This window comes from Antechinus flavipes, chromosome 4 (assembly GCF_016432865.1).
Source record: "Antechinus flavipes isolate AdamAnt ecotype Samford, QLD, Australia chromosome 4, AdamAnt_v2, whole genome shotgun sequence".
Classification (NCBI taxonomy): domain Eukaryota; kingdom Metazoa; phylum Chordata; class Mammalia; order Dasyuromorphia; family Dasyuridae; genus Antechinus; species Antechinus flavipes.
The window spans coordinates 218,620,600-218,647,291 of record NC_067401.1 but is presented as its reverse complement, the minus strand read 5'-3'; the positions used below and the strand labels follow the sequence as shown (position 1 = coordinate 218,647,291).

The following is a 26,692-nucleotide window of genomic DNA, read 5'->3' as shown; positions in this document are numbered from 1 at the left end:
GCCCCACTTAAATTCAATTCATGAGCAAGTCAAAGTTTCACCTTTGGGAATGGGGGAACAACAATTCAATATTTCTACAACTCTGGCAGTCCTAGGTGCTAGGGATGCAAATGTTAAAAAAAAAAAAAAATACCCGAAGTAGTTCCATCTCTCAAGAAGCCCAAACTCATCGGGCTTACAGAGAAGTAAAAACACAATATTTATGAAATAAATATAGCATAATTTGGGGAAGATGGAATACTAGTAGTTGAAGGGAATCTTGGAAGCACATTAGATTAATTTATGATCACTCAAAAACAAATGTTCATTGACATCTTTTATTTTTACATCCTCTTCATTATGATTGAAGCTTCACCATGAAGTTCTCATTTATAACAAAGAATTTAAAATAAAGAAGTTCAATAATAAATGGTCCTCATAATCTGATTTTTTAAGGAGAAAAAATATTCAGGTCTCTTGTTCTGTTGTTTCATTTGTATATGACTCTTAGTGATCCATTTGAGGTTTTCTTGGCAAAGATACTAATGTTGAGCTATTTTTTCTTCAGCTCATTTTACAGATGAGGAAACTAATAAATGTCTGAGGGTCAGATTTGAACTCATGAAGACAAATGTTCATGATTCAAGGCACAGTATTCTATCTACTGAGTCACCCAGCTACTCTTAGATCTTTTGCTGTTTTATAACTGAAACGATTTGGAAACTTTGCCGTCTGGGGAAAAAATTTTATTTTTATGAGCAATTCAGTAGAGATGACAACCTTACATTTAAACGGCATTTTAAGTTTTACATATCACTTCACATACACTTTCTCATAAGAGCTTCATAATAACTGGGTGAGGTAGGAGCTATTATTACCTTAATTTTATGGGAAATGAAAAAAACTGAGGGGGTCTGAGAAATTAAGTCAGTGCCACACATCTAATAGGGGTCTGAAGCAAGATTCAAATCCAGTACTTCCTAAAGCTTAAAAAAGTTATTTAACTTGTTTCCCTCAGTTCTTTAACTGTAAAATGGGGATAATAATAGCACTTATTGCCAGAGTTGTATTGAAGATACGATCTCAAAAATTGAGATAATATTTATAAAGTGCTTGGCACATAGTAGGTGATTAATAAAATACTTGTTTTTTTTCCAAGTTCAGCATTCCATCTGATGAGGTCTTCAAGATTAGGTGTGGGTAGCAGAGAATTGATAAAAATTGATAAAAATAAGGGATTACCCTTAGGCAAGCAGGAAGAAGGCTCAAATAAAGTAGATCAGTTTAATTCTTAGGTCCCACCTTCTAAAAGTAATCCAGTCACAAAACCAAGTTATGCCAAGACCTTGAGGCTAAAATTCCTCAATAAAATAACTTATGGCCCAAGGCTTTGCAGCTACCTTCCCTAGGGTCAGCCAGCCATAGCACTCTGCCCTGAGGTATTTTTCCCCTTCCCCTTCCCCCATACCACAAGGTATCTCCCCTAAACTACACTATGCTTCCAACCCCATTTCTTTTCTTTACAGTACTTAACTCTTTTAGGGTACTAAATCCCTTTCAGGATTTAGCCTGCCAGCTAAAGACATGTCCCAACCTCAAGAAGTGCTCCTTTTCTACTGGGTAATTGTGAGTCCCACAGAGGAATTTGTCTTTCCTAGTTCTATTTCATATTTACCATTCCTGGTGTCTATTGTATCCCTTCATTTTGTCCGTAATCTATTCCTTTAAATAAATCTACCTTTTGCCAAAGAAAACGGCCATCGTGAATTCTTCACATGACTGAACCCCAACTTTTGGTGCCTGCCATCACTTGGTGTCAAGCCCACACCATATAGCACAACACATCCACTAAGCCAGGCAAAGGATCTGATTCCTCTGAAGTTCAAAATAGATGATTATCTACGAAGTTTCAAAGTTTGGCAATCATTAACAGGGGTTACATTGGTTTCTTCACTTTTCTAACACCAAAAGAGGAGGAAAAAAGCAACTTTAATCATAACTTACAAGGCACAAAAAGGCCGTAATGGATCATTAGTTTTATTCTATCCCCTTAGCCTCCAGGGGAGAAATGCCTACATTATTGAAGACAAATAGTTTTTCTGCCTTTGTCTTCTAAGAGATCTCTTATTAAAAAGCAAGTTCTTTTTGAACTTTTTGAACTTAAAAAGCAAGTTCTTACAACTAACTTTGGCTAGTTTGTCTTTATTCAAACAAAGTTGTGAGAAAAACAACAAAACAAAAGCCTCAATTTTTCACTATATAGGGGTGAGAAGGAAAAAAAAAAAAGGAAGAAACAATTTGCCTACAAATTTCTCTCCTCCAAGACAATTTGCCTTGCTCAGTTATATACTTAACAGGATAAAAAAGTCAAGGATCTGATCAATGGAGGAATTAGAGAACGTAAGTAATTTCTTTTTCTTGAAATTAAGTAATTTGCCCAAAATCTAAGTTTCAAAGCCTACATGTGAACCCTGGTCTTCCATCTCCCAAGTCAAACTCCCAGACTCCCAACCTCACACAAGAAAGGGGATTTGGAGGGTCTCAGGCTCCCGTAGGCTATTGCTCGGGTTGGCTGGGTTAGAGGCAGTAGATCAGCAGTCCCAAACTCTAACTTTATTACCTCACAATGACTCTTCAAATAATTTCACGAGAATATAAAAAATAAAATTCTGAAAAAAGTAAATTAAAAAAAAAATCTTTAAAAAATAAATTCTACTTCAAATTCTCCAATGAGTTAGTTTTTTCTTTCTTTTGGACACTAGAAACAAGTCAGTTTTTGGCACCAAAGTACTTTTCCTTCAGTCTCATTGTTGGTCAGTGGTATCCAAGTCAACATGGCCCCATAGATTTGCCCATGAGATTTTCTTGGTAAAGATACCAGAGTTGTTTGCCATTTCCTTTTCCAGTGTCCATTTTACAGATAAGAAACTGAAGTAAATTTGAATTAAGTGATTTATCCAGAGTCACACATCTAGTGTTTAAGGCCAAATTTGAGCTCATATCTTCCCTACTCCAGGCCTGATGCTCTATTATCTATTGCATCACCATTTGCTGCACCCTCCCCTCCACCCTCCAATCAAATAACTGATAATTAGGGAACTTAAAGTGAGTTTAGTATTAAAGATGACATTAAAACTAAGAAGTTTCTAAATTTCTTCTTTTGCACAGATCCTTACATCATTCTTGAAAACTTTGATTACTAAATCGTCTTTAGATTTAAATTTTAGAATTTACCTTTGCGATGATATCCCAAAATGCCTCCACATGCTATTATGCTAGCATATCCAAAACCAATCCAGTCAATAGTCATGGTTACACGTCTAAAGAAAGAGAGAAAAGAAATAGGACCAAATAAGGTAAAACTGCAAAAAGATTTTTTTTAAACAGGGAAATATGGATCAGATACATAAAAATTATTAATAAAATAACACAAGCACAAAAAATAAAATCTGTAATTTTTCAAGTCTATTTATCGGAAGAAAAGTGTAGGGAGATGCTTAGGATCAACCCTTCTTTCCTCTTATCTGGCAACATCCAGGAATGAAGTAATGTAAAATATATTTCTTATGGAAAAACTCTACAAAACACATTCTACATTCCTCTGCCTTAATAAGCAGAGCATCCCTCAAGGATCTATGATTTCATCACTGTGGATCTCCCTCTACCAATGCAGATTGTTAGCCCTTCTATGTCTTAGCAAAAGTCTTGTGGTTGGGGAAAAAAAAAAAAAAATTGATCACCCGATGAATGGCCAACTTCAGGATGAGAAGTCTCTCCAGACTTGGTGAGGATGGACATACAGACTGTTTCCAGGTGTGTACTCAAGGCCTTTCCCACTTGGTAGGGATTTGTCAGACCTTGTATCCTACTGACACATTGTTTTTAGAAATCCAGGGTCACTTACATGCCAAAAGGAGGCGTTATCAAAAGACTTTAGTGGAAGAATATCCCTTTAACTTTTCCTTGATTTCTCCAGGCAAACCTTACAACTCTCAATTTCTACAGCAAGCCCTGACACAATAATTCGGGGGCTAAGAAAGCATGAAAGATTTCTGGTCCCTAGAGCAAATTATCCCCAAATAGCTAGATTCTTCTAAATGATATTTCTTCTATTTCCTCTCTTACAGCCGCCTCAACTGTCTGCTCTCCCTTCTCACTACCCACAGTGGTTTTTTCATTTTTGCTACTATTTCTGCTAATCTACCACATCTCTAGTAATATTGTTTTCTACTTTATCCTAGTCCAACAACCAACTAATTACTTCCCAATGTCATCTTGGATGCTTAGCTTTTCCTTAAGCCTCCTAGGTTTTCCTGAATTGAGGGTACCAGAAATCTTAGGATGAGATATAACATCAGGGGGTATTACTGAGCTGGAAAGTTTCTCTTGATTTGGACAAACTGGATGAAGTTTACAAAAGTGGGATGGGATGAAGTGATACAAAATGAAAAGAAAATTACATAGTCAATGTAAATGGAAAGAAAGAAAGAAGGAAAGGAAGGAAAGAAAAAAAGAAAGGAAAGGGAAGAAAGGGAAAAGGAAGGGAAGGAAAAAGGAAAGGAAGGGAAGGGAAAAGGAAATGAGGAAAATTAAAGTGAATGATGTATTATAACAGCCAAATCTAGCCTCTGAAAAAGAGATGTAAGAAGGCATCCTTCCATGTCACCTTGCCTCCTGCTTACTTTCCAGAAGAGGGGAGATTATGGATCCGGAATACTAGCTTGGTTAATACATTAGTTTTTAACTTTTTTAATAAATCCTTTGCATAAAGGATGACTCTCTGGATATGGGAGTGAGAAGAACATTTTGGGAAATGAAAGTGACATAAAACTAAAAGATATTAATTTTAAAAATTAAAACTCTTTAGGTTACTGCTATTATTGCTCAATCATTTTTCAGTCACATCCAACTCTTTGGTGACCCTATCTGGATTTTTCATGACAGAGAAGGGGTTCATTTCATTCTCCAGTTCATTTTACAGGATGAAGTAACTGAGACAAATACAGTGAAGAGACTTGTTAATAAATATCTGAGGCTGAGTTTGAACTCAAAAAGATGAATCTACTTGACTCCAAGCCCAGCAGTCTGTCCATAGTGCCATTTAACTGGGTATTCCTAAACTTTTCCAAATGACTTAGAACACTTAGAGAGCCTTATCAGCCTCTCCACATCTTCTCTACCTTCTGCCACTTATCTGCCATAAGATCCCAAATGGGGATTAAGTGGCCATTAGTACTGGGCACAGATAAAAACTACAACAAACACACTTCCAGGTTCCATTAGTAGGCCCCTAATGTATCTTCCAAGTCTGAAATGCTCTGATTGCATTAAGGCACTAATCCAGACTACCTTTTACAGAAGCTCTCTCAAGGGATCTCCTTCCTCTTCCTACCCAACTTCCAAGGCTCCTTTAAGGCCTATCTAACTCCCTTTCAACAAAGGGTCTTGAAAGAGTGATAATTGTATTCACAAATCCAAACTCTATAATTTCCAGTTATCAGAAACTCTACCAAAAAAAAGTTTCAAGTGCCAATAATATGGCTGAATCTTGGTATATTTAAACATTCTCCCTAAAAATTAACTTTTACTTTAGTAAGGTCAGTCTCATTAGTAAAATATGGTAGGAAGAGGAAAAATATCAAAAATGATTGTAAGGTTTTGAGTCTGGACAATGGTGTCACTGAAACTGGTAAACTAAATAAACTAGGAGGCAGATTTTGAGGAGGAATTCTGATTTAGTTGTATTTAATTTATAAGTAGATTATCTGGGAGGAGATATACAACAGGTTACTGCAAATATAAGACTAGAGCTGCTCAAGGGAGAGGTTGGACCTGAAATAGAGATTTTGGAATTAGCTGCATTATGATGATAATTGAAGCCTTAATTATGGGCTAGATCATCAAAGATGAGAGATGAATGGACAAAATGACATTCATATTTGGGCTATAGGAGAAGACAGAAGTAATGAAGGAAAGTAAGGAATTTTCAGACAGGCCTTAAGAAAAGCAGTATTACAGTGGTCAAAAAAAAAAAAAAAGATAGAATCCAGGAAAAAAAAAAAAGTAGCAATCAAAGGCTACAGAAAGGTCAAGAATTAGAACTGAGGAAAGGTCATTGGGTTTGACAATTTAAAAAGTCATTGACAATATTGGAAAAAAGTATTTCAGTTAAATGGTGGGGATAGAATCTTTGCAAATCTTAAAAGCACTATATAAATATAAGTTATTATTATGATTAATTAGATTAGAGATAATCTAATACATACAATTAATAGAGAAACAGAATTGGAATCTAGGATTGTTTCTTGACCTGTGGTACACAGGGCTCCTTCCATAACACTCATTTATTAGGCACTTCACTATGTATAAAGCACTGTCCTATGAGCTAGGAAAATAAGGATAATTAATAATAATAATTAAGACCTTTCTCTAAGGAACAGAAAGATTATACTCACATTCTCATTCCTCTACCAAATTGGCAAGCTCAACATATTCAAGGCCATTATTTCAGGCAACTGAACCCTATTAGGGTGAGCCTGAGGAGTAAAATCAGGAACTTTCAACATCCTCTTCCTTAATTTAACATTCATATGGTTAAATGCATCCTTGAAGTAAGTTTCGGGTTTGATGTTGAATCTGAAAGCTAAACTTGGGAGAAATGCTGCAAAAACATTTATCCAAAGCGAAGCTCACTTACTCAGTATACTCAGTAAGATCTCTCCTTTCTGGCTCCCAACTATATGGCACCTAAGTGATTTGGAGAGTGATGGAATGGAGTCAGAAATACTTAAGACCAGACACTAGTTATGTAATGCAAGCAAGTCACTTTTACTTCTCAGACTCAGTTTCCTCATCTATAAAATGGGAATAATAATACCTACTTCAGAGTTGTTGTGAGGTTCAAACGGAAAAAAGGGTGTTCTAATAGTCTTAATACAGCTCAAAACTTTAATAGCTTGCAAATTAAACATTTTGCAAATTTTGAATCCCTTTGTAAATGCTAGCTATTATCATGAATGTCCTATTCTAAAGTACAGAGAAATCAAAACCACTGAATTTACTGTTTATTGACTTGGGAACAAAAAACGCCACAAAAACAAGCATCAATTTTCTCCTGCCTTTTTCCCAGTGAAGGGTCACCTGGATACATGTGATTTGCCCAGCAGGCTGCTTTCAAGCATGGTGTGCCTCACGGAGCCAAGTCACCTAAAGAAGGGAAGTTCTGGCAGCACTTTTGTAACTCGGATGCTTTCAGGGAGACCACCTACATTTCTACTGGACGGGAAAATTAAACGGAAGGGAAATTGTTCCTGAAGCTATTTACTTCCTCACCCCTGCAAATCGGCTCATTTCTGCAGAGAACACTCATTCCTTTAGGAATGAAGTTTGCTGGCTTTTTTTTTTTTAATGTCCTTTACACTTTCCACAATAATCCAGCGCAGTTTAGGGTGTGTCGCAATTTGGCAGAGGGAAATTAGCCCGAGGAGGTCTAGTTAATCCGAAGGTGGTTCGTGTCTGCTCCCAGAAGGGAGGGTCGAGGATAAAAAACTAGGAGCAACTAGATTTGCAATAAATGAGTAAGCCGAAGGTCCCCTCTCTGGAAAATAGACCAGGTGTGAAGCTGCTCCCAGGCTGCAGCCGGGAATGGAGGAGCTGGAGGGGACCCTGGAGAACATCCGGTGTGCATCCCGCACAAATCTTTCCGTCCTCCACAAGGGCAACTGCCTCGTTTGCTCCCCACGGAAAAAGCGAGGGGCCGATGCTCTAGGCTCCTTCATTTAAGTCCATCGGCAGTAGAATCAAAGGCTGCATCCCCAGGTGAGGGAACTCTAAGGGGGGACTGGTCAGCTTTCCCAGCCGCTCTTAGCTAACCCCCAAGACTCACATCCGCAGAAGGGACGGGAGCTGCAGTCAGACAGCAAAGGGGCTGCAGAAAGAAAAAAAAAATAATAACTCAGGTTTCCTCTAGGTTGCTTACCTGCCACCGTCCCCGCCTCCGGTACCCTCTGAACTCTCGTCTCCCTTCCTTCTTTCCTCCTCCCGCCGCTCCTCCCAAGCTGTGCGCACGCTCACTTTCCCTCTCTCCTCTGCTTCCTTCCCGCGTGCCTGTCCAGTCAAGGCAGCCCCGCCCGAGAGCGTCCCGTGCCAACGCACGGTCTGTGGAACGTCCCGGGCCCACGCTCGGTCTATGGAACGCTCCGGGCCCACGTCCTGTCTATGGAACGCTCCGGGCCCACGCACTGTCTGTGGAACGCCCCGGGCCCACGTTCGGTCTGTGGAACGCCCCGGGCAGCGTGCTAAGTGTACGGGCAGCCGCGTGCCCACAGTCTTCTCTCAAACCGTGGGAGAAGCTCCAACACATCTTACCGTACTCGACCCTCCAGTCTCGCAGTCAGTCCCGGCCTTCTGGGCCTCAGAGCGGGCGGCCGGGAACAGCGGAGGAGGTGGACGCCACCTGCTGGACCTAATTGGGAGTGGGAAAGAATTGTAGAGGATTATATGGGATTTCTGTGAAACGCAACCGGGACATTCATGAGGGAACTCTGGTTCCAAGTTTGTGCTATAGGCTCTTCCCTTCTCTTATCATAGCATCATGGATTTAAGGCCTTTAGAGATTAGCTAATCCAATTCACTGGTTTTGCAAATGAGGAAACTGAGGCACAGAGGTCACATGAGAGTTTCAAATAAGCATTCAGACCCAGGTCCTCAGACTAGCTGCAGCTCAGGAGGTAGGCCGGGACTCATAGCACAAAACAAAACAAAACCCAACACTCTTAATAGCATGTAGTGCTTCTTTCATCACAGCCCTAATAATGATTTTCATCATCTCTGTCCCCCCTCCTCCCTCCCCCTCATCCCCTGAGAGAGAGACTGACTGACTAATAATGAGTGGAATGAATGACACTCACTTTTAAGTCTTCTTATTCCAAACCCAATGTTCCTTCCCTTACAACCACTCTACCTCTGCCAATGAATTGGTAGCCATTTATTCATCCTAAAGTGGTTCACATAAGCTTCCTAATGCACAGGCCAGCCTATGTCACTTCCTGATTAAAAACCTTCAGTGAGAAGAATTGAACATGTTTCACATATATTAGATTATTTGTGGTCTAGGGGAGGGAGTGGGGGAAGAGAGGGAGAAAACAAAAATTGGAAAACAAGGTTTTGCAAGGGTGAATATTGAAAACTATGCATATGTTTTGAAAAAAAAACTTTAAAAAATAAAACATTCAGTGATTCCTTGCTGCCTTAAGGAGATAAAAACTCTTCAACCTAGCATCTTTCTTGGGGAAAGAAGGAAGGAGGAGGAAGAGAGGGAGGGAAGAAAGAAAATGACAAAGAAGAGGATAAAGAAAAGGAAAGGAGAGAAGGATAAAGAAAAAGGAAGAGGAAAAGAGGAAGGAATAGAAAAAGTAGAGAATAAAGAAAAAAGAATGAAGAAAAAAGGAGGAAGAAAGAAAAAGCGAGGAGGGAAGGACAAAAAAGGAAAGAAAAAGAAAAAAGAGAGGAGTGAAAAGACTATTGCTATCCTACTTGCCTTACTGAGGCATTTCCTTTTTGTTAGGATGACTGTTTTGACAGAAGCCTACATTCCTCATCACTGCCTTTCCATATTCCACACATTCTTTAAAATATGATTTTTTTTTAATTGGCAGAAAATAAATACAAGTGCCTTTCACAACAATGGACAATGGCAAGAGGGAGAATTCTCACTCAAGCTAAGGACAGAGCAGAGCACAAAAAAATAAATCAGATAATTTTGGTTACATGAAGTTGAAAAGCTTTTGCCCTAACAAATCAATATAGTGAGAATAAAAGGGAAACTATTGAATAGGGAAAACCTTTGTCACAAATACATCTAACAAAGATCTGGCATCTAGAAAATGAAATCAAATATGACAGATTTCAAAGGACAGTCTCCAATGGAAATATGGTTAAAGGATATGCTCAGATTATTCTTACAAGAATTGCAAACTATTAACAACCATAAGAAAGACTACTGTAAACCACTAATAGTAAGTGAATGCAAATTAAAATAGTTCTGAGCCTTTACTTCATATCCAGCAAATTGGCAAAGATGAATTTATTGAAGCAGTTCCAGGTATACTAATAAACATTGGGGGAGTTCTGAGTTGATGGGATCATAGGATACATTGATCCAATTATTCTGAAAAACAATTTGGAATTAAGGGCTTTTTTAAAAAGATATTTATATCCTTTAACCTAAAGATTCCATAGTCATATTCCGCAAGGAAGCAGAGACAGAAAGGAAGATCCCACTTACTCCAAAATACTCAAAATAGCATCATTTTTTTTATGATAGTAAAGAACTAGAAACAAAGTAGGTATCTATCAACTTGAGAATGGCTAAATTAATTGTATATGAAAAATTTAATAGCAAGATAGCTACATGAACTGATGCAGAGTTAAGCAAGTAGAACCAGAAAAATAATATATACAATGAGTCCAAAATAGAAAATGAAAAAACAATAAAACAGAATGATATATGATTGTAATGATCACGTTTAAGCTCCAAAGAAAAGTTGAGAAAATATATCTCTTCTTTCATTATAAAAGCAAATTGAGAAAATATGTTTCTTCTTTCATTATAAAAGCAAGAGAATATGATATATCAGTATACAATAATGTCTTGAGTCCAGAAATCAATTATACACATTTAAATGTTACTTTTTGAAGTTCTATATTGAGTTTTTTGTAAAGGCATTCCTGTTTAGTTATGGGTTGAACTAAACAGCCAGTGATCTTATGAATTGTGATTTCACTGTAAGGATATTATTCGTACTTTTTCACATGTTCATATCTTGTTTGCCAACTAGTCTGTAACCTTTTGGAAAGCAAACATCATAACTCCTTTGCTTACCCATAATGCTTTACTCAAAAAACAAGTATTACAAATTATAGTTGGGCATATGCTGAGTTTGAGTTGATAATCAGACAAATGAATATTAATTCATTGGGGAGTTGGACAGAGCAAACTAGAATGTAATTAAAAATTAGAGCTTGGGAAAAAGAATCAAATCATTGAACAAAAATATTCCATACAATGAGTATCTTTAATAAATACAGAATTTTGATGAAGCAAAGAACAAAGGGGAAAAGAGATATGAACAAAAGGTTCGAATCTCAAAGGCAAATTGCTAACGGCATACTTAAACCAAATTAAAGTGAAAAAATTCTAAAGGGGGAAAAACATTTATTAACCAAAAAATACACTACCATTACAAAACTGAATATAGTAATAAAAGCAAAATTGAATTTCCAATTCAGTAGTTTAAATGAAGCCACTTGTTGACTTTCTTGCTTTCCTTTTCCTTGACAAGACAGCAGGTGGCACTGAGATCTCTGTTTTAATACCCATGGCAAGACGGGGTTGTAATCAAAGCATCGAAACATTGCAATAAAACTTAGGTATGGTCTCTGAAAAAAGCGAGGACAAAAGAACAGCTTAAACCAAACTTGAGCAATGAATGGGAAAATTTGTTTATGATTCCAGGTATGAAAAAAATAATAATTTTATGTTCTTTTCCAAAAAATGTCTGCTTCTATACCACAACCTATAACCATAATCATATGCCCTGCTCTAAAGAAGTATCTCTGTCCCAAGTGGATATCAATCAATATATGAACCCCCTGACTTTGATTGAGTAGTACCTATTATGTGCAAGACTCTGTGGTGATATTCTTAAAATACCAAGAAATGGAAAACATGGTTATTGTCTTCAAAGATCTTATCATCTGGTTCCATTCAATTCAACAAACATTAGTACCTACTGTCTAGAGCATTATGTTAGGTACAGGGAGTACAAAATTTGCAACATTTGCTTTGTGATAAATAATCCTTTCAAAAGTACAGATTGTAACCTATCCATACCTTTTCATTGTTTACTAGCTAGCACAAATGGTCAGCCAGAAGCAGGTAAGAAAGCCTTTAACATGCCCTGTGGCATAAACCTATATAGAATAAACACAAACTAAATAAAGATAGTTAAATGCAAGGTAGCTAGGGAGACAGTACACTGCCAAATGAAGAAATAGAGAATATTATGAACAGAGGCACAGAACTGGGAAATATTTGCAGGGCCTGTTCAGTGAATATGCCCATTTGTCTGTTCTCAGTGGTTTCTCCCTCATCTAGTAATTTAAAAAATATCTCCTTTGGAAAAGGACCCACATGTGCAAAAATGTTCAGCCCTTTTTGTAGTGGTAAGGAACTGGAAACTGAGTGGATGCCATATTGGAGAATGGCTGAATGGTCTATGAATGGTATGGAATATTATTGTTCTGTAAGAAATGATCAGCAGGATGATTTCAGAGAAGCCTGGAGAGACTTACATGAACTGATGCTAAATGAAGTGAATAAAATGAGGAGAATATTATACACTGTAACAAGATTATAGGATGATCAGTTCTGATGGACTTGACTCTTTTCAACAATGAGGTGAGAGCCATCAGCACCCAGAGAGAGGACTGTGGAGATTGAATGTGAATCACAAGATAGGATTTTCACTTTTTTGTTGTTGTTTTCTTGCATTTTGTTTTCTTTCTCATTTTTTTTTCCTTTTTGATCTGATTTTTCTTGTGCAGCAAGATAATTGTGGAAATATGTATAAAAGAGTTGCACATGTTTTGCATATACTGTATTATTTGCTGTCTGGGGAGGGGGTGGAAGGAAGGAGAAAAAATTTGGAGCACAAGATTTTGCAAGGTTGAATGTTGAAAACTATGCATATATTTTGAAAATAAAAAACTTTAAAAAATATAAAAAATTTGTCTCCCTTGTCTTCTTGTTTGGCCATTAGGGTGATTTACTGTTCTTTGAGTTAAATATGGTGTTGATTAGGCTTCTTCTAGTTTTTCTAAGTTCTTAGTCTAGCTAGAAGTTCTAATTCCTTCTTACTTATAATGGAACTTATATCTCTGATGGGGCATGGAGATGCAAGGTAGATGCTCCCTCTACAGACCACTACAATTTGGGGGTACAGCCAGATTTTTCCTATTTAAGCCACCAAATGATGAGAAATAGAAGTTCAGAAATGCAATATTATATGATGATCAACTGTGATAGACTTGGCTCTTCCCAACAATGTGGTGATTCAAGACAATTCCAATAGACTTGGAATAAAAAATGCCATCTGCATCTAGAGAGAGAACTATAAAGACTGAATGTGAATCAAAGCATAATATTTTCACTTTTTTTTGTTTGCTTGTTTTTTCTTTCTCATGGTTTACCCACACACACACTTTGGTCTGCTTTTTCTTGCATAATATGATAAATGTGGAAATATTTTAAAAGGATTGTATATATTTAATTTGTATAAGATTGCTTGCTGTCTTGGAAATAGAGGGAGAAAGAAAAATTTGGAACACAAGATCTTCCAAAATTAAAGTTGAAAATTATCTTTACCTGTATTTGGAAAAATTAAGTACTATTGAGATAAAAAATAAAATAACTTCCCTTGCTTGGTAAGCTCTCTGAGTCTCAGTTTCTTCATCTGTAAAAAGAGGCAGCTTTCAAGCCTGAAATGTATACTTTTCTCATTGCTCTCTTAAAATTGCTAGCTTTTTAAAAGACTCAATTCACATGCTACCTTCCGCAAGAGGTCTTACTGATTCCCTTCTGCTGTTAATGTTTTTCCCTTTAAGAAAATCTTGAACGAACCATATATGTATTGTTAAAGGAACACTCTAGGACCCTAAATGAAGAAGTCTGATCCCAGATTACAAAAGTGTTTATTGTCTGAAAAGAGCTTACAACAGGAAATTTGCAAGAAAGCAAAAAGAGAGTTCTCAGTAGCTTAAAAAGGAATGGAAAAAGATGAGATAATATAGTTTCTAGAGGCTTTTGGGCAGGTAGGGAGCAGTATGTTAAGGGAGAAGACATTTGTAGACATAATAAACCGGGAAGCAGGATATTTAGAAAGTCCTGAGCAAGGTCTTGAGTCTGCAGCTGGTGTTCAAGGTTGTCCTTGAGCTGGTCAAGGTTGGTCCTGTGGTTTGATTGCTGCAGGGATCTTCTAATTTGGCCAGAGTTTATTCACAAAGGATCACTGCTAAGTGAAGCAGTTTGGGGCTTCAGAAGCCCTTCTGATTGGCTACTTGTTATAGAATTATGACAGATTAGTAGTCATTACAGAGCTCATATTAACGGTGTCCTGTGTGTAGCTACTTATTGAAAAAGACCCTAATATAGGGAAAGATTGAAGGCAAAAGGAAAAGGGGATGGCAGAAGATGAGATGGACAGATAGTGTCATGAAAATAATGAACATGAAAAATAATGAACATGAACTTGGATAGACTTCAGGAGAATGCTATAATTCTTGGGTCATGAAGAGTTGGACACAATTAAACAACTTATATGTGTATTTTTCCATATTAGAATGTAAACACCTTGCGGGGAGGTACTACTTTTGCTTTTTCTTTATGAATCAATAACTAAGGTGAATTTAATTATATCTTCTTAAAATTTTGTTCCAGAAACACAAAAAAGTTACCAATTTTATATAATAATGGAAACTAGGTATGTCACATGTTCACACACCATAATGAAGATCCCAATCAATCAGCAAGCATGAATTAAGTAGCTACTGTGTGCCAGGCACAGGATGGGGAGATATAAATACAAAGAATGAAACAATTCCTTTTCACAATAATCTTATATTCTAATGGGACAGACAACAACATCTATCTATCTTTCTCTCTATCCATCTGTCTTTTTTTCTTTCCATCTATCTACAGAAAAAATATAAAGTGAGTAAATACAAATGTATACAAAATAGTTAAATTTAAGGTAATTTGGGAAAGAGGACGTTGGACCCTGGTGCTTGAGCTGAATCTTAAAGGAAAAGAAAAATTCTATGAAGCAGACATGAGGAGCAAAAACATTTTAGGAAGGGGAGAAAGCCATTGCAAAGACAAAGAATAGAAAAAATGTTACATAAGAGGAACAAAGAAGATCAATTTGGCTGTGTCAAGAGTGTGAGAAAGGAAATAATATTTAAAAAATCTAGAAAGATCAGTTAGTGCCAAGTTATATATAAACTTTAAAAGCTAAATATATATTTATATTATATATGTTTATGTTTTACATATAAAGTATGTATTTATAAGTATGTATTAATATGTTTTATATATATTTATATACATATATTTTTATTGTATATATGTATATTTTATATCCATACCATATTTATTTTATGTATGTATACCATGGAGCATGATATATAAATAAATAATGCTTATTAAAAATCAACATAGTTACTGATGCCATATAAATTTATTCCATTTTTATCCCTTGATACAACTCGGTGGTTTAATAATTCCTTGTTTGTTTTTTACTTCTGGCATAACAATTGAAGCAAAGTAAGTTTGTGATCATTCAATGATTCTGGACAGAGTAGGACTTAGCTGGGTTCTTAGTTCATTAATTTCTTTTTTTATCACCTCTGTAATGTGCTTTCAGATGTTCAGCATTTTTTTTCCTGATTGAAGTTGCTCTTCATAGTAACCTATGTTTGTACCTAGGTTGTTGTTGTTGTTTTTTTTAATTATTATTCTTAACTGACATATTATATCATGTTATACATTGGTCTAGTCAGTTTTTGAACTTTGTAAAAACTTTCTCAGGGGGTAGCTAGTTGGTGTATTGGGATAGAGCACCAGCACTGAAATTAGGAGGACCTGAGTTCAAATCTAGCCTCAAACACTTAACACTTCCTGGCTGTGTCACTTAACCCCAATTGCCTCAGCAAAAACAAACAAACAAACAAAAACAACTTTCATTGGCTGCTGCTCAGAGACTAAAAGTATTTCATTTGTAATCTTAGCCTTAAGATCATCCAAGAAGTAAATTTTAATGTATACATGACAGTTTTGATGTGACCTCACAAGAAAAAAAATCTATAAAGATACATCAAGTAATGGAGGGGACTAAGCAAAAAGACCTCTTCTATTGAGAAAGTATCATCAAAAACATCAAAAAACTGAAAATACAAGGTAGAATGACAAGATCTCCCATCTTATTAAACTGAAAAACACTTTAAATTTCTAAACTGAATAAGTATAAAAGAGATGAAAATAATCAAGCTTTTAAATGATGGTTGTAGCATTTATTTATACATTGAAAAGTTATTTCAAGGGGATCTGATCTGGGTGTGCTTCTAACATCCTATCTTTTCCTACTATGTGGTGTAATTGCTTCTTTTGATTGGTTGCATCTTTAAAATTGGTCAGACTGATTTAGTCTTTCTTCCTCCTGTGCACTCTTTCTTGCTGCTCTCATGAGGTGAAGATTACAATTTACTCCCACCATAGGTGCCATGAATTGAATTGAATGAAAGGTTTCTCCTTTCCCCTTTCTCATTTTAATCCTTCTGGCTGAGGTATTTGTTTTCATTCTGTGACATTTGTCCTCAGTTTCAGATGCCAGTGGTGATTATCCTAGACCTGGGAGTTCAAGCCATGGTGATTTTAGAGGCAGTATTCCAGGTAGGATATTGCTGATAACTCAATGATCAGGGAAGCCTGGAGAAGCCAGAGTACCTGAGAGTGGGTCCCCAGAGTGGTTTTGGATTTGGAACAGTAATTTTGCTATATAAGAAATGGGCTAGGTTACAAATGTTGCCCTCCCAGGAGAGTAGGGTGGTACAAAAGAAATAGGGATTTGGTCCTTTATATTGGGAATAATTTGTGATTATATCTTTTGTAAAAGGACTGTTAGTGGTTTGCTGGAACTGGGGTGGAAGCGTGCATTCCTTGTTCTTGAGGAAACATTATCAAAGAGAGCTGGAGTCATTTGCAGAGAGCCTGATTATCCTGAACTTTAAAAGTGTTAAGAGAATCCTTGGAAAGGAGTATAATATAACCTACTTGGTTTTCAGAAAGTGAGGGTTAGGATAATTATATTACAAAAGCTTAAAATTGTACTAAAATTTTTACATTATTATGTAAACTTTTTGTGGGCAAAGATCTATTTTGCTTTTCCTCTATATCTTTAAAGTGTAGTACAGTGCTTCTACATAGAAAATGCTTAATAAATGTGCATTAATTGATTAAACCCTGATCTGCCTGGGTTTGAAACTTTAAGACCATCTCTCTATCCATTCCATCACTTTGGAAATTACTTAACTAAGGTGAATTTAACCACTTTGTGTCAAAAACACAAACGAAAAATGAATAATTTTATATGAAAAATTATGAGTACCACTTATTCAGATACCATGAGGATCTCAATCTATGAAACAACATTTCTTTATATATGGGCACCATACAAAGCACATAGATACAAGTACAAGAAATAAAACAATGCCTACTCCCAAGGAACTTATATTTTACTGAAGAAGACAACAAACACATACATAAAAACACATAACATAAAACATATTGAAAGAACAGATAAGATGGCCAAGTTTCTATATTTGTGCTCCTTAAGTTTCTTTTTATGGGAACACCTGGCAACTCAGCAGACATAGTCCACTTGAAGGAATCATTGATTTTCCTGAGCTGATAAATCCACTTCAACTTCATGCTAATGTGACTTTGCTGAATACTTCAGAGATCTATGATTTTAGCAAAGTGGCTTGGTTCTTTACTAATTCAGCTCACAGCTTTTTTTTCTAAGCTTTCTTAGACAATGTTATTATCAGCTGCTCTAGTGGGGAAAAAATTCAAGGGATGGTCATCTTTCAGTTGATGAGAATTTGCTAAAAAATAATTCCTAATGAGACAAGTCCTTTAATGATAATTTATGGCCTTCACTCAAAATTTTTTGAGCTTTGTTGTTGTTGTTGAGATGTGTCTACTTTTTGTGATTCTATTTCAGATTTTTTTGGCAATGATACTAGAGTGATTTGCTATTTCCTCCTCCAGTTAATCTTGTTTATGAGGAGCTGAAGTAAACAGGATTAAGTGACTTGTCCATGGGTACATAGTAAGTATTTGAGACTGGATTTGAATTCATGAAAATGAATTTTTTTTATTCCAAGCTCTAACCATTCTGCCTTTTAGTTGCCCAGAATGTATCTTTGAGCTTTTACTCAAAGGTTTTCTGATTTAATAATGTTAGAACTTGGACTCCTCAGATAAATTCAAGAGTGTTTTTTGACTATAGAGTGAACCTCCAAAATGGGATTTTAGTAGAGGTATCCCAGAAAAGCACTTATGAAAAGATGAGTTTCTTATATATTGTATACAAAGTACTAGCAAAATTGTGGGATGATCAACTATGAATAACTTTGCTATTCTCAGCAATACAATGATCCAAGACTACTCTGAAGGACTTATGATGAAGAATGCTATCTATACCTGGAGAAAGAAGTGATTGTGTCTTAATGAAAACTGAGATATACTCTTTTTGTTTTATACTTTATTTTTCTTGAAGGTATTTTTTGTGGGGAGAGATCTATATTTTCTTTTATAGCATGACTTTCATGGAAATGTTTTGTATAACTTCACATGTGCCTTCTTAATGTGGGGTATGGAGGAAGGGAGAGATTCTGGAACTCAAAGTTTTAAAAACAAATATTAAAATGTTTTACATATAACTGAGGAAAATAATAAATAATAATAATAATAACTATAATAAAAAGATGAGTTTCTTAGTGATAACAAAACCTCCATAATGCATTTTTCAGGGAGACTCAGACAAAAATAAATATGAGAAGCCAGAAAAACATGTTAAGAAGAGTTTGAGGGAAAAAGCTGAGACCAAAACAGGGCATGATACTACATGAAAACATGTAAATAAAGATGTTAAAGATTCATTTATTCGAGAATGCATTAAGGTTGACTATGAGAGATAATATATACAAATTTATTTAAAATTATGAGTCATTGGAGATATTGAGAGACCTTAAAAACAATTCTGTGCCCCAATTGATAAATGATCAAAGGATATATTTGATCCTCGCCATTTTCAGATGAAGCTTCAGTGAATGCTATTGCCAATTCCAATCAGTCCTGGAACCTTTGTTGAAATCCTTGAATTTCTTATATTTAATCTTGCTGCTTCTTCATTCCTGAAGCGAACCAAAATGACATCACTATGTTAGCGTCAAATTAGTGTGTCCAACTTGGCTGATTAGACCAATATGGGCTCAGAATGTTCTGCCACAGGTTGGAAACAATTAGCCAGATCACTTTAAACATCCCCATTTCAACACTCATTTGCCTAAAATCAGAAATAGCAAATACAAAATAAACACAAGTTCCGTGTGTTCATGGACATATTTTGCCCTAATGGGACATAGGCCATCTGCTCTTTCCTGAACCTTGAAGATCAAAACAATCTTCCTCACTTGAAGCAATTCAAGGAAAAGAGCAAAATTGAGAGATAAGCACATTCAGTTCTGGTTTAGCACCTGCTGGGTTATTGATTCTTCCAATTCTATAGTCAACCAGAAGACTTTTCATTATCACACAGCAACAGCCTCTGAAACATTATATCTAAAAACTAACTTTCAAAGTTTTCATATAGTTACTTGAACAAAAGCCAGGCAGGTAATATATGAGCATATTTTAAAGACTAGGCCATCATTGGACAGTCCTCCTATTACATGGTTAGAAAATCAATCCCAAATGGTTTACTTTAAGGAAGGATATCTTTTTAATGAACTTTTATAAAAAGATAAAATGATTTTTGGTATCACTATAATTAGTCACATTGCCAAATGTCTTAGCTGTTAAATGAATGGTTTCGACTTGTTCAGGCCAAAATTCAATCTGTCACCTATTTTTATGCTGCTCATAAGCTAAGAATAGTTTTGACATTTTTAAAAACAAAAATTAAATTATATATTAAAATTATACAATAAATGTCATATATCTTATTAAATTTATTTTATATATTTTGTCATAGAGCATATGTATTACACAAAAGACCACTAGATTAGATATCTTTAAGATCTCTTCTAACTCTGAATCCTACAATACACTGATCTCTGGGGAAAAAAATATGTATATATATATATATATATATATATATATATATATATATATCCTTGTAAATTAAATATTCAACAAGTAGTTATTAAGTGTCTACTACATGCAAGGCATTGTATTGGGTCCTGGGGACATAACATTAAAAAAAAAACAGCAATAGCCACCTTAAATGGTACCAGCACTCAAGAAGTTTACATTCTACAGAGGAAAAACTATGGAAATGGATAAGTGTGAGCGTGATTTTCTAGATTCCTTTACTCTATCTACTCCACCCCACTTAAAGTAAGTAATAAGCTGCTAATCATAGGCTTTAGAATAAGTTCAGAAAGTCTTAGTGAAGTTACATAACATGTATATTCACATAGACTTGGGGAAATTTGGCATACCCCAGGAGTTATCCATAAATTATCAAATTAGAGAAATGGAGTCATGAAGAAACTGGAGCAAGCATGTCTTTCCATTACATTTGTAAGGAGGAACCACCTGGGAGAGAAGGAGCGGCTTCAGCTTTAGTCTCAGCCAAATGTTTCTTACTAATCCCTAACCCCACTCCATCACCTCCTTTCCTGGTGTAGGATCTTTCCACTTTAAAAGAATCAGAAAGATGCTATGTTCCCCATTTTCCTACTGGTACCCTAGCTACATATTGAGATCATATGAAAGCATTATCTATCAAAAAACAGAAGGATGCCGATTTATTATATATAAGGGACCTTTTTAAGGATCTCACAAATGAGGGGAAAAGGAAGTGAGAAGCTGTTCTTCCTTTTGCTGTTAGCTTTCTATTCTTGAGTCCATTTTCCTCAGAACTCTATAAATACTTGTGTGTCCCCAGACTTTTGGAGAAAATATTTTATACCAATTATTTTTACTACACTGCCTGAGTAAATACCCTTTTCTAAAAGCTGCTCAGAGTAACAAACTCAATTATTTTTCAAACGATAATCTTGGGGAAAAGCATACCACTGGGTGTTTAAGCCATTGACCCTAGAGAATTGCTCTTGATTTTTTAGTGATATCCCTAAGATCCTGCAGAAGAAATACAGGTAAACTCTGGAGACATGATTTATCATTGAGAGTAAGAGTTGGGAATGAAATGCTTAGAGTTTAAGCAGTCTACATGAGTAATTAAACATTTCTATAAAGTAAATGCAAAATAATTTCAGAGGAGGATAGAAACATGGGGTACTTTATCTCTGAGGTGGTTCTTGTATTAAACCTTGAAGGACAGTAATTCTAAGGGACAAAGATAACTCTATTCTCTCATCTTTCTCCCTACTTCTTAGAGGAGCTGCTTGTTCTAGCAAGTCTTTTGTGGTGGATCCAAAAAAAAAATTCTTTTGAAAAAGACTATGAACATTAGTGGACTTGTGAGGTAAGCTAAGTGAGGGTGGGGTGAGAGTTTTAAGAGAACGTGTGGCTTAGCCACACTCTTGGCTAAGTCTGCCTTTTTGGCTGGCTTTAATGTGTCATGTTTTTATGTGGAGAGAATTTAGATCAGGAATCTTTTTTGCATATTTCTCCAGTAGCCAAGTAGTTAATGTTGTTGGCTTTGAGGCTTAAGCTTTCAATTAGTGAAGGTTTAAAAGCTCTGAGGCTTGATGAAATGAATAGGAAATGACTGCAGTCTCTCCCTGTTATTGGTCTAGCCTGTAGCCAAGCTGTAACAGGATGCTTCTGTGTCATTCCTTTTCTCAAAGATGTCCCTTCAGACACAACTCTAGCAAACTCCATAGAGACTTCTGAGTTGTCTGATTCTAAAGTCCTGTCTTGGGTTACTCATGGACAGAGATGCTGGCTTCGGATCAAAAGTACAGGCTGACAGACTGGCATAGGATGCCGTGCTGGTGATTTCCATGTCTCTCTGCATTCTCCCCCTGCCGATTTCCATCAATTTGACCCATCACTTCACATAATTAAGTGATCTTCCATAGACAGCTTCAACTGAAAATACAGAATCATACATCTTGAGTTAGAAGAAACCTTAAAGATAATCTATCCTACTCTCTCACATTTTACAGCTAGCAAAACTGAGACTGAAATCTTTCTTTATTCATAATAACTTTCATTTTAAAAAAATAACCTGTGGTACTCTGTTTTGTTGCTTTCCTTTTTTTTTTTTGGTAAAATTAATGTAAAATTAGAGTTTGTGCTAAGAGGGGTCCTGGATTCTGAGTTCCAGTAAGAGACCAATTTGACTTAAACAAGTCAAATAATAGAACTGGTTTTCCTCATCATCCTTATCCCTTTCACACGCTTATCATTCTGAATAAGATTCTCAGAGAAAGTTCTTCTCTCTAGATACATGCCATAACACTATTCTGTCATAGCTTATTAAGGGACTGACTGCAAAAATGGGTCATTGGGCTAGCTGATGCCTTTAGTAAAGCTACCATTGACTACAGATTAACTCTATAGATCAAAGGCCCATCTGTGTAATAGTGGCAAATATTCTAAACAACTAATGGGGAAGCTTTTCTTCTGCTGAATATTGTCTCTCCCTTATCCATTCCCTCACTCATTTTCTGGGCCATTCTCTAGAGTGAGAGAACTATTGGAGTGTGTTAGGTAAACTGGTTTTGTTGTAGCATCTTTGGATCCAGTTGACATCTTTCTCACAACCATTTGATGTCTCACTTTATATCTTTTCCCCCCAAAATTTTATTTTACTTTAAAATTCCTTTTTTATATTTTACTTTTTAAGACATTGATGTTATTTTCTAATATTTCTCCCCCATAAAATGCTCTCTAAACTAAACCAATCAGCATACTGGCTGTGTTTGATGATATATGCCAGGGATTCTTAATCTTTTTATAAAAATTAATTAATTTATTTAATATTTTCCCCCAGTTACATTCAAAACAATTTTTTAAACTTTTGTTTTTAAGATTTTTGAGTTCTGGGGTCTCTCCCTTATCTCTACCTACAATTAAGAAACCACATGTGAAGATAGGCAAAACATTTTTATAAAAAGTAATTTGTGAAAGGAAATATAAATCTCCCACCTTAATAAAAATTAAAACCCTCAAGAAAAATTAAGTTAAAAAGAAAGAGAGAGATAGAGAGAGAAATAGAGAATGTTTTAATCTCTATGCAAAAACGATCAGTTCCTTCTCTGGATTTGGATAGAATTTTTCATCAAATTCTTTCAGAGTAGTTGTGGATGGTTGTACCACTGAGAATAGCAAAGTCATTTACAGCTAGTCATCTCAGAACATTGCTATTACTTTGTAAACAATGTATTGCACCTTGTTCAAGGAAGACTTTCCAGATTTTTTTTTCCTGAGAGCATCTTGCTCATCATTTCCTAGACAACAATAATATTCTATCACAAACACACCACAGTTTATTGAGCATTCTTCAATTAATGAGCATCCCCACAATTTCTATTTTTTTTTTGTCTTAAGAAGAGAGCTGCTATGAATGTTTTTTGTACATATAGGTTATTTTCCTTTTTTTTTCCCCTGTTTTTTTTTTCTGAATCTTTTTTATTATTCAGGCCAAATAATGGTGTTAGTTCAAAAGAGATGCATAAATTTGCAGCCCTTTACGCACAGATCTTTTGATAATTTTTCAATTGGGGCATGGCTCTTTTTTTATATATAAACTTAACTCAATTCCCTATTTTTTTTATAATTACTATTGATAATTGTATTTCCCCCATTTGTTCTCTCTCTCCTTTCATCTTGTCCCTCCTCAAAAGTGTTCTGCTACCGACCATTTCCCCCCCCCCCAATATGCCTTCTCTTTTATCAACCTTCTCTCCTTACCATATCCCATTCCTCTCCTATTTTTCCGCAGAGTTAGAGAGATTTCTATACTCATATTGAGTGTGAATGTTATCTCCTCTTTGAGCTAATTTGGATGAGAGGAAAGTTCACTCACTCTCCCTTTCTCTCCCTCTTACCTTCCACTGTAAAAGCTTTTTTTTTTTTTTTTTTTTTGCCTCTTTTTTTATGACAGATAATTTGCACCATTCTACTTCTTTCCTTCTCTTTATCCCAATACATTTCTCTCACTCCTTAATTTCATCATTTTTTAAAAAGATATTATTCCTTCATATTCAACTCACACCTGTGCCCTCTGTCTATACATATTTCTTATAACTGCCATAATAATGATAACCCATTCTAATGAGTTAACAAGTATCATCCTCCCATATAGAAATGTAAACAGATAAGTCTTTTATGATATCATTTTCCTGATAACCTCTTTATGCTTCTCTAGAGTCCTGTGTTTGGAAATCAAATTTTCCATTCAGTTCTGGTCTTTTCATCACACTGAAAAACCTTCTGTTTCATTGAATGACCATCTTTTACTCTGAAGGATTATATTCACTTTTGCTGGATAGGTGATTTTTGGTTGCAATTCTAGCTCCATTGCTCTCCAGAATATCATATTTCAAACTCTCTGGGCTTTTAATATAGAAGCTGCTAAATCCTGCATTATCCTGACTGTGGTTTCATTACACTATTCTTTACTATAATTTTTTCTTTCTGGATTCTTGCAACATTTTCTCCTTGACCTGGAATTTCTGGAATTTGGCTACAATATTCCTGGGAGTTTTCATTTTGGGATCTTTTCAAGAGATGAGCAGTGAATTCTTTTAATTTCAATTTTATCCTCTGGTTCTAGAGTACCAGGACAGTTTTCCTTAATAATTTCTTGAAAGATGATATTCAGGCACCTTGAAATTATCTCTCCTGGATCTATTTTCCAGGTCAGTCATTTTTTCCAATGAAATATTTCATTTTTTTCCTATTTTTTCATTTTTTGGTTTTGCTTTATTATATCTTGTATTATATTGTATTGTATCTTCCTTACTCTCCCTTTTCCTCTCCACTATAAAAGTTTTTTTTTTCTTCTTTTTCCTCTCTCCTGGATCTATTTTTCAGTCAGTTATTGTTCCAATTAAATATTTCATATTTTTTCCTATTGTTTCATTTTTTGGTTTTGCTTTATCATATCTTGATTTTTCATAAAATCTTTAGCTTCTATTTGCTCAATTTTATCTTTTAAGGAATTATTTTCCTCAGTGAGCTTTTGTACCTACTTTCCCAATTAGCCAATTTTGCTTTTTAAGACATTTTTCTCCTCATTAACTTTTTGTATTTCCTTTTGAAGCTTTTAAAAATTCTTTCCCTAATATTCCCCCCTCTCTCTCTTACTTGATTTTCAAAATCCCTTTTGAGCTCTTCCATGACCTGAGACTAATTCTTGGTTTTCTTGGAGGCTTTGATTATAGGAGTTTTGACTTTGTTAGCATCTTCTGAGTATGTGTTTTGATTTTCCTTGTCACCATAATAACTTTTAGTAATAAGAATTTTTTTTGTTTGTTTTCTTCTCTTTTTCTCAGTCTATTACTCTGCCTTTAACCCTTTGTTAAAGTAGAGCTCTATTTCCAGGATGAAGGGTGCACTGTTTTCAGAAATACTTCTAGAAATCTGATCACCAGTACTCTTTTCTGCACTGGAGCTGCTAGTTATGTACCATCCCAATTGTAGCTGTAAGATCTAGTGTGCTAGTCTGGCCAGGGCTCTACTGACCCAGGTTGTGCTGGGACTGCACATCAGACTCCCATCCCATTGCCACAGACTCTCTCTACTGACCTTCTGGGCCCTCTCTGGTGAATCTGGGCTGAGAGTCTAGAAGCCTCTAGCACTGCTGCTGATTCAGAGGTCCCACTTTGCTGATGCTGGGGTCCCAACTGGAGCTGGAGCTAGGGCTGGAGCTGGGGCTATGGCCAGGACTGCACTAGGATTTTGACTTGGGCTCCCACCCTGGTTCCACAGATCTTTTCTGCTGAGCTCCGAAGTTGATGGAAAATGTTCTACTCCATTTTTTGGGGTATTTTGATGCTCTAAAATTTGTTTAGAGTCATTATTTAAAGGAATTTGGGGGAGAGGTTGGGCAAGTTCCAGCCACCTTGGCTCTGTTCCTATTTCTTAATCTTTTTTTGTGTCATAGGCTTCTTTGACAAACTGATAAAGCCAATGAGCCCCTTCTCATCACAGTTTTTTAAGATACATTAATTTTTTTTTAAGTTTAAAGACCCCAGATTAAGAACCTTTTCTGACTGCCTTATTCTGTCCCTATATTCTATCACTTCTTTTATGAGAGGTAGAAGACATGCATCACAATTAGTGTTCTAATAACAACTGGTTATTATGCAGATTAGGATTTTGAAGTCTTTCAGTGTTTACATTATTGTGGTCATCATATAAATTGTTTTACCTGGATTTGCTTACATTGGTCAGCACCAGCTCATTTAAACCTTTCCAGGTTCTTTTGAATTTTTCATATTCCTCATTTCTTCCAATCAATGCCATTTATTCACAAATCACCATCTGTTCAGTCATTCTCTTTGATAGGAAGCTACTTTTCTTATAGTTCTTTTCTACTATAAAAAAGTGTTGACGTGTGTATGTATATGTTACATATGCATTACATATAACACACACTATACATAGTATAAATATGTATATATATACACACATATATATATATATATACATAAAATATATTTGTATCTTAAAAATATGGGCTATTTCCTTTCCTCCTGGATTTCCCTACAGTTTATGCTTAATAGTGGAGTCCCTGAACCATTGGCCTTTAACTTCTTGGTTTATGTGTTCTGATCAAGCCTGATCTTGCTGCATGTTTCTAGTATATGTTTCCTCTTTCCTTTCTATCTACTGTCCCCTATATGCCAGACCAAAAGAGGTAGTTTTCTAATACTAATTTCCAAGGAAAAA

The 26,692-nt window shown here is 35.7% G+C and overlaps 1 protein-coding gene across 1 annotated transcript in view; it reads right to left on the bottom strand.

Moving 5' to 3' along the window:
• The window catches only part of TMEM14A (transmembrane protein 14A), a 33,318-nt gene extending 7,052 nt beyond the window's left edge, over window positions 1-26,266 (bottom strand). Inside the window, exons 1-4 of the mRNA XM_051996698.1 lie at window positions 26,172-26,266; window positions 8,347-8,443; window positions 7,958-8,307; window positions 3,214-3,299 (exon numbers count right to left, since the gene is read on the bottom strand). Coding sequence (XP_051852658.1) covers window positions 3,214-3,299; window positions 7,958-8,307; window positions 8,347-8,443; window positions 26,172-26,266 — 628 coding nt within the window. The remainder of the gene's footprint in view (window positions 1-3,213; window positions 3,300-7,957; window positions 8,308-8,346; window positions 8,444-26,171) is intronic.
• Window positions 26,267-26,692: the final 426 nt, after the last annotated feature.